Source organism: Chrysoperla carnea, chromosome 2 (assembly GCF_905475395.1).
Source record: "Chrysoperla carnea chromosome 2, inChrCarn1.1, whole genome shotgun sequence".
NCBI classification, from domain to species: Eukaryota; Metazoa; Arthropoda; class Insecta; order Neuroptera; family Chrysopidae; genus Chrysoperla; species Chrysoperla carnea.
The window spans coordinates 19,439,401-19,453,728 of record NC_058338.1 but is presented as its reverse complement, the minus strand read 5'-3'; the positions used below and the strand labels follow the sequence as shown (position 1 = coordinate 19,453,728).

At 27.2% G+C, this 14,328-nt stretch overlaps 1 protein-coding gene across 1 annotated transcript; it reads right to left on the bottom strand.

The window, feature by feature from the left end:
- Positions 1 to 133: 133 nt before the first annotated feature.
- LOC123291435 (serine/threonine-protein kinase RIO2) lies at positions 134 to 3,225 on the bottom strand. The gene is made up of 4 exons (XM_044871725.1): positions 3,073 to 3,225; positions 2,867 to 3,008; positions 1,710 to 2,280; positions 134 to 900 (listed from the first exon to the last, which is right to left on the bottom strand). Exons 1-4 carry the CDS (start codon positions 3,136 to 3,138, stop codon positions 303 to 305), a joined length of 1,377 nt encoding a protein of 458 aa, XP_044727660.1. The 5' UTR covers positions 3,139 to 3,225; the 3' UTR covers positions 134 to 302.
- Between the last annotated feature and the right edge of the window lie 11,103 nt (positions 3,226 to 14,328).

The following is a 14,328-nucleotide window of genomic DNA, read 5'->3' as shown; positions in this document are numbered from 1 at the left end:
CTTCTCCGTCGGAATTTCTCTTAGGATTGATGGATCCAAGGCTTCAGACACAAACATTCTAAACCTGACTGACGCCCTGCAAGTTTCTGCAGGTGTAAAGAGATGAAAGAAAGCTTTAAAATTTTCAAGTTGATTTCTTAATAAAACTAACATTTTATTTGAAATATTTTTTTTTAGAAATACTTATACAATAACACTTTATAAATCTCATTAATTCAATACATAAAATACACGGAATTCTTCTCATTTTCGCGAAGAAAAACGAAATTCTATGAATGGATAAAATATAATATTAATAAAAATTATTCCCATCCCCAGATACCAGTCGACTGTTTAATCGTATCTTTATTTGCACGACGTGAACGAGTAACAGCACTAGCTTCGCCTTTTACAACTGGTTTTCTACTCTTACGATCACGTTGTACTAATGATTTTTTAATTCTGTTTTTAATTACTTCTGGAGCAATGGTAGCTGTTGTCGATACACTACGAACACTTTTCGCATCGTCTATATATTCAGCATCTGAACTACATGATTTAAATGATTCGCAATCATCCTCGTTATTAGCATGCGATTCTTTATGGTTTATTGACAGCTGTTTAATTAAATTACTATATTCTTGAATATTAGTGCTAGTAACATCTTTTTTATTGTCGATAATTTCTTTTTGATCTTCATCACTTGAATCATCATTTGTTGTTTCACATTCATTTGTTTTATCTAATAAAATTTCATCATCATCAATAAAATTCATATCTTTTGTAAATCCACTGCAAGCAATTTCTACATCTAAATTATCTGAGCGACTGATGTCTTGAAATTGTGGTGCTAGTTCACTCTCATAATTGTATCGTCTTTTAAAGTATTCTCTGATGCAATTTACATCTCGATTAAAATACCTAAAGAATACACACAAAAATATAGTTAAATTGGAAATATTTAGTCGGGTACATAGGGATTTGAGTACGCGTCTTAAATAGGGAATATTCATGTATTTTATATTTTTAATTCATTGGTTACACCGTTATAACAAAGTAAAAAATATAAATACTGCTTAAAAATGCTGTATATAAGTGTAAAAAAATATTTAAAAAACATTATAATTTTGAGATATTAAAACGCAGTTTTTTTGGCGCTCTTTGTTCATGACGTATAAGTACGTGATCTGTCAATTTTTGGCAGTTCAATGTATAATTTACACTTTTAAAAAATGAATTTACACTCGTTATTATTAAGTTTTCTAATAAAAAGCCGTAGAATAGTATAATTTAATGAAATACCATATAAAATGTAAGTAATTAATATCATACAGTATGTCAACAAATTTGACAAGCCCGTACTTGATGTCACGTCCGTATAAAAATTTGAATTTCCGTTTTAGAAATTTTTAAATGGTTTTTAATGGTTTAGTTGAAATGTCCAGTCATTAAAGTTACGGAAAATAAATATTTGAACCAAATTTAAATTTCATGAATATTCCCTATTGTGGTTAAGTGTACAGTTAACAACTTTACTTTTTATAAAAATCCCAATTTTACTAATCGAGAAATTTTAAAAATTGTGTTTCACGTCCGTCTTTTATTTTCCCCATCATCGATGAAAAATTAAAAATTAAGTACTACAATATAAATGATAACATCTTAGATAACATCATTCGCAAGAATTTTGTCTGTTGGAAATGAAAACATATAACATAAAATTCACTTACATTTCAGCATTGGCATGGCTAGTTGAAATCATTTGTGGAAAGTCAATGATAATTGGTTTTCCCTCATTGGTTAACATAATATTGAATTCATTAAAATCGCCATGAATAACACCACAATCAGCTAAGCGAACAACTAAATTCATTAATTCATCGTACAGATCTTCAACATTATCAACTTCAGCAACATTAATCAATGGAGCACCCTCAATTAATTCCATAATCACACAATGCCTGTTAAAATCAATTGGTTTTGGAACTGGAAATCCTCTTTCATGTAATGCTTTCATGTACGCAAATTCTTTAGTTGCTGAAATACGTGATAGATATAACCATGATGCTTTGTGCCTATGTTGATGATAATCTCTTTTGTCTTTGATATTTCTAAAACATGTACGTCCTAATCTATGTAGTTTTAAACATAATGTGTTGCCATCTGGATCACCAACTGTGTAAATATTACTTTCTTTTCCAACACCGATTTGATTACCAAATGTTGAAACTACATCACGTGCTGTTAACGCTTTTAGTGCAAGGTAATCGTACCCTGAATTTGTTAATCTGTATCCATCATCTGTAAATTTAAAGTTAGTCATTTAATAGACAATTCTTTACAGTTTGCCAATGATAAGGGGCATATATACAGCCACAAACAACAGAAAAATCTGGCTGGTCGTTGGCAAGCATCATACATTCGACTAGATTTTGCTATTACTATTACTGTGGGTTGGATTTTGAATATTTCTTTTCGTATTGAAACTATGTAGGAATGAAGTACACATGGCACCTGACCTCATTTACCAGTGCACTTCTTTACAGGTGAAAATTGTTAATTTTAAAATCTTAACATCTCTCAGATGCTAGAAGTACTTCATTCCTACCTAATTTAAATAAGAAAAGAAATACTCAAATTCAGTGGACCTAAAATTCACTCTCCAAACGCCAATTCTTGCACCGCTGACTGATTTAGCTGAGAAGGACGCTCAGTTAATATATTGAGCGCTCATTATTTAGTGCTAATGCATTTCTGTTTTTAAAATACATGAGGTGCCAGTACTATCTTTCTTCTGATTATGGTTCACAGCGGCTGGAGCCAGCCATTAGGTTCTAAAACTGTATTTGTTAACAAGGTTGAAAAGTAATAACAATAAAATACTAACAATGTTTTCCACGTTCGTAGCTCAATAAACGTTTCTTACATAAATCCATTAATAATTTATGAACACCACCATGTTTTAAATTTGCAATTGATACAACCAACGATCCTGGTACAAGTTCGTGATTCTTCATACCCATTTCAACCTAAAATTTATATATTATTATTATCGTAAATTTGTATACAAGCTGTGGTATATTATGAACTAACCGCTGTTAATACTCGAAAATCATCGTACGTTAAATATCTCAATATTGTAACATCTAATTTTCCCATTTTAATGAAAAATATTTGCGAAGTTGATAGAAAATTTTAGGTTAAGTGTAAATCTCGTGTGTTTGAAGTTTGGCATGTGAAATGAAATAAAAATGACGTTTAAATTTTCACCCAGAGAGAATAAGATAGAGGAGACCAATGAGCATAAGCAAAGAATACAATAAGCTAGATTTCGTCAGGTTTTATTATTCTATAGCTAGAATATTAATAGGTTTTAACATTCATTTTACGCTCGGGCATTGGATCGAAAACAGAAAATATAGGTAGTAAAAGTAGCAATTTTTTAACTAATAGTGGCGTTTAACTACATGGTAAATGATATAGAGCATTAATCGGCTGCTTTCTGTATAAAGATAATACCATAGAACTGTAACCACGTTAACATGAAATAGAAAATTTCGACATAAAAATCTTAGAGGGAAAAACAAAGTACTTAATGCCCTCTGATTCAGAAAATCGACCTAGATAGTCAAGAGTCAGTTACGCCTCACGGTCGAGCAGGAATCTCTCTCTAGCTCTTTCATACACACAGGAAATGCAATAAGTGAATTTTTCTTTCTTGACCGTCATGAGAGATGTAGGAAAAGAGAGAATAGTAGGCGTATAAGAGAGGCGAAAACAGCTATACGTGTCTACTTTATCTGTCTCTCTTTACTGCGATCAACCGTTTGGCGGTGACTTTGTAGCTCTATGGTATTATCTGTATATCCACTTTCTGTATGTCAGGACCATAGAGGTAATACAGATAGAGAAGTATTTGTGATATGTGTAGCGAGAGAGAAGATTGTCAGTGAGTTCTCCTGTGTCTTTGTCTAATACGTGTATAATAAGTATCAATATACATATGATTATAACAAGGACGCAGGAGAACTCACTACGAGTCTTCTTTCTCGCTGTGCATATCGCATCCACTTACAGGCTAGTGTTCTCTATCTAATTATCTATATTATCTCTATGGACAGGACTCAAGCTATGTATATATAAGTCTGTGCCTGGAATACAAAAGAAAATATGACGATATGTCTCTTCACTCTCTTTAATTAATTTTAACAATTTATGACAGGAATATGGTCAATATTATTGAATATGGAAAAAGTTTTTGTGAACCATAATTAATATATTATTTTATGAGAAAAGTTGATGAGGATTCAAGAATTTTTATAATAAAATCTATTAGGTTTTAATACCTAAAAATGTTTTTAAATAAATTTCTAATTATTTTCTCATAAAAATAATAGATTTGCAGAATACATAAGATGATTCACGTCGTATTAATAAATATCATTGCCTACACCCGGTTCATATTCCGTCAAAATAATAATATTGTATATTTAATGTTTTATAAGAGTGTCATAACCTAAACAAAGCAGAATACAAACTAAAAACCAAAAATTGAATTTATGTTAATTTAAATTTTATACAAAATACGAAAAGCATGTTTGCATTTAAAAATTAATGCGAAGAATTGGTTTCCCGTGATTGGTGAATGGCAGCATACATTTTTATCAAATCTTCTATGATCTACTGGAAAGGTAAAATTTAGAAAAATTTTAAGTTAGTCTATAAACTTGAAAGTACGTTTATTATGACTCTATTATAAGTACCTAGTAAAAATAAATAAAATATAATATTTCACGCCAATGAAAAATGTGTATAGAACAGTCGAATTTCATATAAAAAAAATTAAACCTTTTATCCAAAATTGCCCTGGCGCTCGTACATTCTTAATATCGATTAATTATCATCTATTATAAATAATATCAGAATATAAATATTAAAAAATTTAAATATACACAATCAAATTTCAAAAGAACTCATTATATGTTTATTATATCAATTCTTTGTATCCATAAATTTAATTAGATTTAGATTATATTTTATCGTATAAAATTATTTTGAATAGTCAATTAGGATTCCATACCAGATTTCTAAAGTACTCTTGCGTTTAACATTTGCTTAGTGACGTGATGCACGAAAGGGGTAAAATAGCTTTTTCTTTCCTCCGGGTGGAAAGTATCAACTTTCGTCCCGCTGTGCTAAATGAAGTTGCCACTTTCCACCCACACCCCCTCGAGCAGGAATCGCTTAGAATGAATATTTCTATTGAAATTCGAAATCGAATTTAATTAATTTCTAGTTCGTAAAAAGAAGTAAAAAGGATTTGATCTTATTGTTATCAACACTACTATCGGAATCGATATTTTTGCAATTGCATTATCGTTATAATACGATACTTAGAATTGATTAAATATTTAGTTTTAAAAATTTGTCTGCACCCTATTACACGACTGTTACAATTTATTAGTTAAATCCAGTGTAAATTACATGAAATCTAAAAATCATACAACGTTTTGTTGTTAAACAAAACTTCGCTCCTCTGGTAGGGGAGGTGTTGCCACTTCCTCACTGAATTATGATTCGCGATAACGCGTGTTATTATACTAATAAAAATAAACAAAAAATTCATATGTAAAATTTACATAAAAATTCTGTAAAGTAAATAGAAAAATATATTATTTTACCGAGAATTTTGAATGTTTCTTCAGATAACAAACTATTTTAAAATATTATGTACTTGAAAGTCATCCGCGCACATGTTCTTTGATATTCGCAACCGACAATTTGCATGATTTACCAATCAACATTCAACAATTCAACATACTATATGGCATAATGAGTAATTGCATTGATTAGTACAACTTGTTTGTGATCGGGATAAATTTCTTTTATTGTTAGTAGTCTTACTCTTAATTATAAAATTGTGACTAAAGCTAGTGCTTAATTACAAATGGGCTAAAAATAAAATAATTTTGGTTTCACTTTATAAGGTAAGATATTAATTTATATTTTTCTGAATTTCTTAAAATTATTTCGATTTAAAATATCTTCTTGTAATTTGATTGAATGAAATCGTGGAAATGGTATTTATCGAAAATATTATCCCAAACAATAGCTTTAATAAAAAAAATTCAAATCATTCTATTTTAGAATACTTTGAATTGAAACATTGTTTCGGACAGAAATGACCTTCACACATTTATTGTAACATATATATTCTGTGTTATATTTAAAATATTGTATATATAAAGGGAATCCCACGGTCATCGAACCATTTGCAACAGATATTTATTATTATTATATAGGTTTGTTCCATTATTTTCTAGTACGAAACTGATCGAAGTACATTCGCTTTTATATGTCTGTTATCGATTTCTAGGATTTCGTTCATCGAGTATATGTTCGTCTATCTACATTCTTCTCTTATTTCGTTTATTTTTGATAAAAATATTAAGGTACTTCTAAGGATATAAGACAGTAACGTGATATCTTTCGCGAAAAGAGAAAAAATATAGTTCTCTAAAAATTGTATTACTTAAATAAATCTGACAATACTGCAACGAATACTACTATATATTGTCCATTTATTTATCCATTATTTTGTATCAGTATGTCATAGTCGTCAATAACACACTGATTAAATTTCTGGATTATACTAAATAATGTCAAAAAGGAATGTCAAATTTGAACGCTTAAAAATATTGATGCTACGAATAAAATTTTGGTATAGGTGTTCATAAAATCACCAATAAGTCTATTTTCGGTTGTCTGTCCGTCTGTCAGTTTGCCAACACGGTAGTTCAAAAACTAACACAGATATTAAGGTGAAATTTTTATAGCGTGCTCAGGACATAAAAAGTGAGGTCAAGTACGTAAATGAGCAACATAGGTCAATTGGATCTTGGATCCGTAGGACCCATCTTCAAAACAGTTAGAGATAGAACAAAAGTTTAAATGTAAAAAATGTTCTTGTGAAACATTCTGGCCATAAAATCTGGAGATTACGCTTTGAAAACTGGTGATCAAAGAAACGCCTCGAAAACCGGGGACTCCGGTCCAAAACGAGAGAGTTGACAGTCTTATTGTCATCGAAAAATTTGCATTTGATTACAAAATACCTACTTATTTTAATTATATAAAGTTTATTAGTCTTTTATTCAAATCAATTTGTTGAATGTATGCAGTTGAAAGTTGATAATGTGATAAATTAATTATACAAGGTGGAACTCATAATTCTAAAACTTTGCAAATGATTGCACAAGAGCTTCCGATTATCATTTTTAATGTTATGAAACGAATTTTTATATTCAGAAAAGTTTAAATTATCCGCTTCATATACCCCCGCAAATAATTTTTTTGGATTTTTACAGTGCTATATCTTTCGTTATTTTTAATCGTAGAGAAAAAAGAGAAACCCTTTTGATAGAAATTTAAGGAGCTTAAATTATAATAAGAATTTCAAGTTATTTTTCTGGTCCACTATGGTTATTCATACATTTTCAAACATCAATTTCCCAACAATTTTGCTTACAGAAATATGAAAAACCTAATTCTGTGGCATACTATTCTTTCATTATATGAGTTATAAACGCGAGTAAGGTCCATATTCTGTCTCTGTTATGCGTCGCAGCTTTTGAACGACTGCTGGTAGATGTCTGTGTGATAATTATTTGAGACAATACAGTAATTTAATGTCAAAGGTGGCAATTTTGCTTTGACAGGAAATTTATTCGAAATAGTGTACACTTAGAAAAAGCAAATAAGTTTTATTAATATTAATAAAGGTGTGACGCTCTGTATGGCGTGTAAATAAAATAACCGTTTAATAAATTTGAAGGTCAAGTATCAATTAATTCCCGGAAGAGTGAAATAAATCGTATTTTTATATATTCTAAGAATTTATGCGTACGTGCAAAATTAGTTTAAACAATACACCCTCGCCGACTTTTTTTTATTATACAGGGTGTTAATTATACTTGACGCACGCAGCTAAAGCTTTTTTTCATCGAATAATTTTTAGGCAAAATAAAATAACTCTAGTAAGAATTTTCGATAATTATTTTGTTGAAACATTTTCCGGTTGAATTAGATTTCTTCGGACTTGGATAGAAAACTAGCCAATTCACCTCCTTAGTATAAAAATCAGGTTAATTTAATGATTGTATGCAGAGTTTCTGAGGTATCACAATATTTGGATCGATTTTAGCCCGTTTCTCAAAAACTATTCGACCAGTCGTCAAATGCACCCAATTTTTGTAATTTTTGGGTCAAAATTACCTTATATACTGAGTTTTATCGAAATTGGAGATAACGAAAATTTCTCGATTTTTAAAAATTTTTTTAAGGGGTACCCCTTTGTAAAAATCGACAAAAATGCAAAAAAAAATTTTGGTTTTGAATTTGATGAAACTCGGTGAATGGGGTAATTTTGACCCAAAAAGTGTAAAAATCAGGTTAATTTAATGATTGGATGCAGAGTTTCTGAGATATCGCAATATTTGGGTCGATTTTAGCCCGTATCTGAAAAACTATTCGACCAGTCGTCAAATGCACCCGATTTTTGTAATTTTTGGGCCAAAATTACCTTATATACTGAGTTTTATCGAAATTGGAGATAACGAAAATTTCTCGATTTTTTGAAATTTTTTTAACAAAATTACCCCTTTGTAAAATCGAGAAAAATGTCAAAAAAAAGTTCGTTTTGGAAATTGATGAAACTCGGTGAATGGGGTAATTTTGACCCAAAAAGTATAAAAATCAGGTTAATTTAATGATTGGATTCAGAGTTTCTGAGATATCATAATATTTGGGTCGAAATTAACCAAAAAATTAAATTCCATAAAATTGTGAACAAATGGGTGGATAAGTGAGGGCTATAACGTGATAGTCTAAAGGAGAAATTGCCCAGCAAATCGCGCGGGTATCTGATAGTTTGCAATGAACTATCCTGTATATGAAAAACTAAATAAATTTTTATATTTAATTTTAGAAACAAATAAAAATTTGGTTTTTTACTCGCTAGCCAAATCTATTTGCAATTGTATGTGCAAAATAATATCTGCTTTCTTTTTGCTAATGATGAGTTTGTAATTTATCATCATGTATATGAAAAACTAAATAAATTTTCATATTTAATTTTAGAAACAAACAAACATGTAAAAATTTGGGTTCTTACTCGCTAGCCCAATCTATGTGCAAATTGTAGATGCCAAAAAATATCTACTTTCTTTTTGATAATAAGTTTACTATGGCTAATGTTATTTAAGAATAACTATCCGACAATGGCTAATTGGTTTATACATTGGCATAGTTTTTTATTTGGCTATAACTATTTCGTACCGAAAAATCGCCTATTTAAAAGGGAGATCTTAAACAAACCTTTTTAGGAGTTTAAAAAATCAGTTTTTTACAAATTACAAAGAAACTATTCCACAAATAAAGAAAAATTCTCAAGAAGAAATTTTGATAAAAGTTGTTGCTGAAGTGTTTGTGCACTTTCGTTTTTTATTCAATTTTATAGCTTCAAAATTGACCGAGATATGCCAAGTTTAAGATCGTTAATTTTTTTGCTCATTCACGCTCGAAATCTCTTATTTTAATTTTCTACAGCCAACTTTATATTCAAAATAGTAAAGCTTCGGCGGTTTTTAACGGATCCAAAAAGAAAAAAACCAAAATCATTTGAAAAAGGAGAGTTTAAATTTTGTTAAGATGTCTTTTTCAAAATTTATAATTCATAATAAATACTAAAAAAAAATTCCTGTCGATTTCACAATTTTTAATATTAATACTTAATACACGATTCGAACCCGTGACCTATAATAACATTAGCTCTGCCTCTAAATCACCAAGTGATAGGAATATTTAGTGTAGATTGTTCTGTAAATGATAATTATTTTTAAAGCTATAAACTGTGAAGTGATTAACATAAAATTTGTGTTGTTCTTGAAAAAGTAATGTCGTTTGTGATATCTGTGTCTACGAGATTACGAAAATAATTGTCAAAAAAAAAAGGTAATTAAAAATTAACTTTATATTATTTATTTTTATTTGAAAAGGCTGCACTGCCTATAAAACACATCATAAAAAAACTCGGTCTGCTTTTTTTTTATCCCTCCTATTTATAATTACGATCAATTAACTTAGTCTAATTAAAATCTCAAGAAAACCGCAAGAAACTCATATTTTCAACTCTCTTTGATAACTTCTCGAAAAATGAAGGAATTGAGCTGAAATTCTGGAAACATTCCGGAACCGGATAACTGATTTTCTCTGTTTTTTACAAGAAAAGGAACCTATTTAAAAAAAATTAGCCTTCTCTCAAAATTTTCCGAATTGATTATCAAAATCCGGTAGATTTGCCTTACTATTAGTATAAATCTAGCGCTGTTTATGGTACAAAAATTGGTATAGATATTAGGACGGATTTAAAATTTTTTATTACCTACTATTTATTTTTGTTGCAGGTATAAATATCACTTCTAACGAATGTATTGTATATAATACATCAACATGGAAAATACACAAGCAAAAGTGAATCTATCAACGTTTGAAATAGTCAATGATGATAATGGAAATTATGAAGATGTAGATGAAAATGAGGAAAGTAACAATGAAGACAACCATGTATTGTTGGATGACATTCACTTGCCAACACCGTCAAATTTTCGAAAACATGCATGGCGCGATAAAGATTCAATAAATAAACACTTATATGGACGTAACGGAAATTATTATATTGGCAATATCGGTTTAAAAAACTCTCGTGGTTTTGCAAAATTTTATAGTCAATGTGAAAATCAATATATTGATGGTGAATGGGAGAATGGAAAATTAAAATTAATTTCAATATGTCAATTGATATGTTCTCAAAATGATCAACAGATAAATTTTATTCGAATTTATGGACATGATAATTTATTAACATTCAATAATGGTGAATTTATTGGACGTTTCAAATTTATATCATCGTTGGATGGAATTAATTTGAAAGGTACATTTGAAGAAATTAAACGGAATATTTTAAATACAATTGAAATTATACAAATTTACCATGATACGAAATTAAATATTAAAAATGATGTACAAGAGCAATTCGAGAAATTAATTACAGAAATATGTGAAAATACATCGAATAACATTTGTAACGCAGAAGATTTATTTCATATATTAAATTTAATAACAGCAAATAAAAATTATTTAACACGTTCAAATGATTCGAATAAATATTTATTAAATGCAATCTTTCAACATCGATACATCTCAGATCACTTAAAAATAATTTCCAGGCAATTATTAAACATCGAAAATGATTTAGATCAACGTAATCAATATTTCCCACGTCGTAATGCATCAATTATAAATCGTAAAAATTTAGTTGAATTTATCACACAAACAAGTAAAAATGGTTTAGAAATTCATAAAACAGAATTATTAAATACATGTGGAACATCCATATTTATTGGTACAATTGTTACAGAATTAAATATAATATTATCACGTGATTCATTACGCATATTATGTATATCACGTGATGATATTGAATTATTTACATTTATATCGATTTTTATTGAACAACAAAAGTATCCAATAAAAGAACGTAAAGATTATTATATAAATATATTCCATAATTATTTAAAATATTTATGGTTACAATTTATACAAAATTTGAATAAAATTAATACAGATAATTTACATAATCTTAAAGATGTTGTACCATTAACGAGTAAGGTTTACATGTATTTATTTAAAAGTTTCATAGAATTAACAATTGAAATTGATACAATTATGTATGACGAAAATAATGATTTAGAATTAATAAAAATCGATAATGTTAATAATAATATTAAATTAATTGATAAATTAAAATGGACAACAAATTTACTAAAATATAAATCATTAGAATATCAATGGTATTTCATTTTTAATGAATTAATGAAACATTTTAGTCCTGAATATATTTGTGCAAAAAAATCCAAATTTAATTATCAATTAAAAATTATTGAATCTGAATCTAAATCTAAATTAAAATTAATATTTCAATCAATTAAAAATTTATTTACCGGCAATGATTCAATTTTAAATGTTTTGCAAGAAAATCAATTGATATGGTTATATATCTTAGATAAAACAATATCAAAGATTATAAAAGATTTAGACGAGATCAATGATCAAATTAATAATATAATTAGTTCATTAATTATTGGTTATATAAATTTGATTAAACAAAATTATAATTTATTTGAAACATATCGTGTTTCATTACATAATATTATCAAATATATTGTAAATATATTAAGTAATATTGATTTTGATAAAAGTGATAATCAAACAATTGATATAATTAATAAACAAATTGATTTTATTAATTCTATAATACATAATAGTAATGATTTAAATTATTTTACAAATTTAATTGATGTATTTAATGGATTTTGGTTAAATAAAAAACAATATATTGATAATTTATATACAAAATTTACATGTAATCATTTACAAGAACAATTAAAAGATGTTACAATACTTTTATTAAAATTATTTGAGAATATATTTGTGAAAAATTCACAAATTAATGTAATTATTTCATTATTACGAACATTTAATGAATTTACATTAACAATTAATCAAATTGAATTTAAATGGTATGTTAAACATACATCGAAATTAAGTTGTCTTGAAATTGTTGATAATAAAATCAAAGATGAAAATCAATGTACATACCTTGTAACTGATCCAAAACTATTTTGTGAAACAATTAATCCAATTCCAAAACATTTTTGTATTGATGTCGTTAAGGAATTAATACAAATAGTTATAAATTTTTTACAAAATCTTCAACCAATGAAATTTCAAATGAATATTGATGAACGTTTAAAACTAACAAATTCATTAATTTCAGCTATTGATAAAACATTTTTATATTTAAAAGAACAAGCTGATTATCGTGATTTTCAATTATTTTATGATGAAAGTATTTACCCATTTCAAAGTATTATTACAAACAGTGAAAACTTTAATAATTTTAATAAAAGTATTAATACAATCCAAGAATCATTTTGGTTTTTACGTAAACAAGATGAAATTGGTATTAAAGAAGCAATCAATTTATATAAAGATTTAAATAAAAATAATCATAATCATAATACAAATTATGATATTTTAACGAAATGTTATAATTTATATTTAGAAGAATTTAATTTAAATATTACTAAAAATGAAATCGATTTAATTAATAAAATTAATGAATCAATAGAAAATGAAAGTTATCCATTAGATGAATGGACGCCAGAATTTAAAACAGAAATTATCCCAAAAATATTAGCTGGTATAAGTGCTGTTTGGTCAATAAATGTATCAAAAAATATATCAAATAAATACATAAAACCACATTGTTTACAAATCTTAAGTATATTACGTTTATTAAGTATTGATAATAATACAAATATTATTGATAAACATCTTGCCCAAATTTCAACTGGACAAGGTAAATCAATAATATTAGGTCTATTATCATTATTATTATCTTTATTTGGATATAATATACAATTAGTATGTTATAGTGATTATTTATCACAACGTGATCAAAATGAATTCGATTTCTTATTTAAAAAATTTAATAAAAGTACAATTAAATATGGTACGTTTGATTATATGGCAAATGAAGTAACTAATTGTCAAGTAAATGGTACTAACTATGGTATTCGTGATTTAGTTGAAAAACAAATATTAAACGAAAATAATAATGTAGTTGATGGGGCATTTATTAAAAATAACATATCACAAACAATATTACTAATCGATGAAGTTGATGTATTTTTTACAGAAACATTTTACGGGAATACATATATTTCATGTAAATTAATTAATTTTGAAAGTCTAAAAAAATTACAAATATATTTATGGGATTTAATACATAAAGATAATTATACGGATAAAGATAAAATAAAAAAATTAATGAATGATTATGTACAAAAAATCTTAACACAAAATACAGATAAAAATTTTTGTAGATTTTATCAAAAAATAAAATCATATAATTTATTTGATAAAACATATACAAATAAACATTTATTTAATGATCATTTAGATTTAATGATTGAGGATGCATTAGACATACATCAATCTAATTACAACGAGGATGATTTTCGTTTAAATGAGGATGGTTATATAATGTTGAAAAAATCGGGTACCGGTGAATATACTACAAATTCAGTACGGCAATATTGTAATACATTTAATTATTTTCGTTTAAAACAATCAAATTATGATGATAAAAACTATCAGAATTATGGTTATTTAAATATATACACTGGTTATATATCTTTTGCAAATTTACCAAAAGAATATCCATTA

Coding starts and splice junctions, on each gene's coding strand:
- LOC123291435 (XM_044871725.1), bottom strand. CDS start 3,138: ATGGGAAAATTAGATGTTACAATATTGAGATATTTAACGTACGATGAT. Junction 3,009..3,072: donor ATTTTCGAGTATTAACAGCG/GTTAGTTCATAA, acceptor TATAAATTTTAG/GTTGAAATGGGTATGAAGAA. Junction 901..1,709: donor AGCCATGCCAATGCTGAAAT/GTAAGTGAATTT, acceptor TGTATTCTTTAG/GTATTTTAATCGAGATGTAA.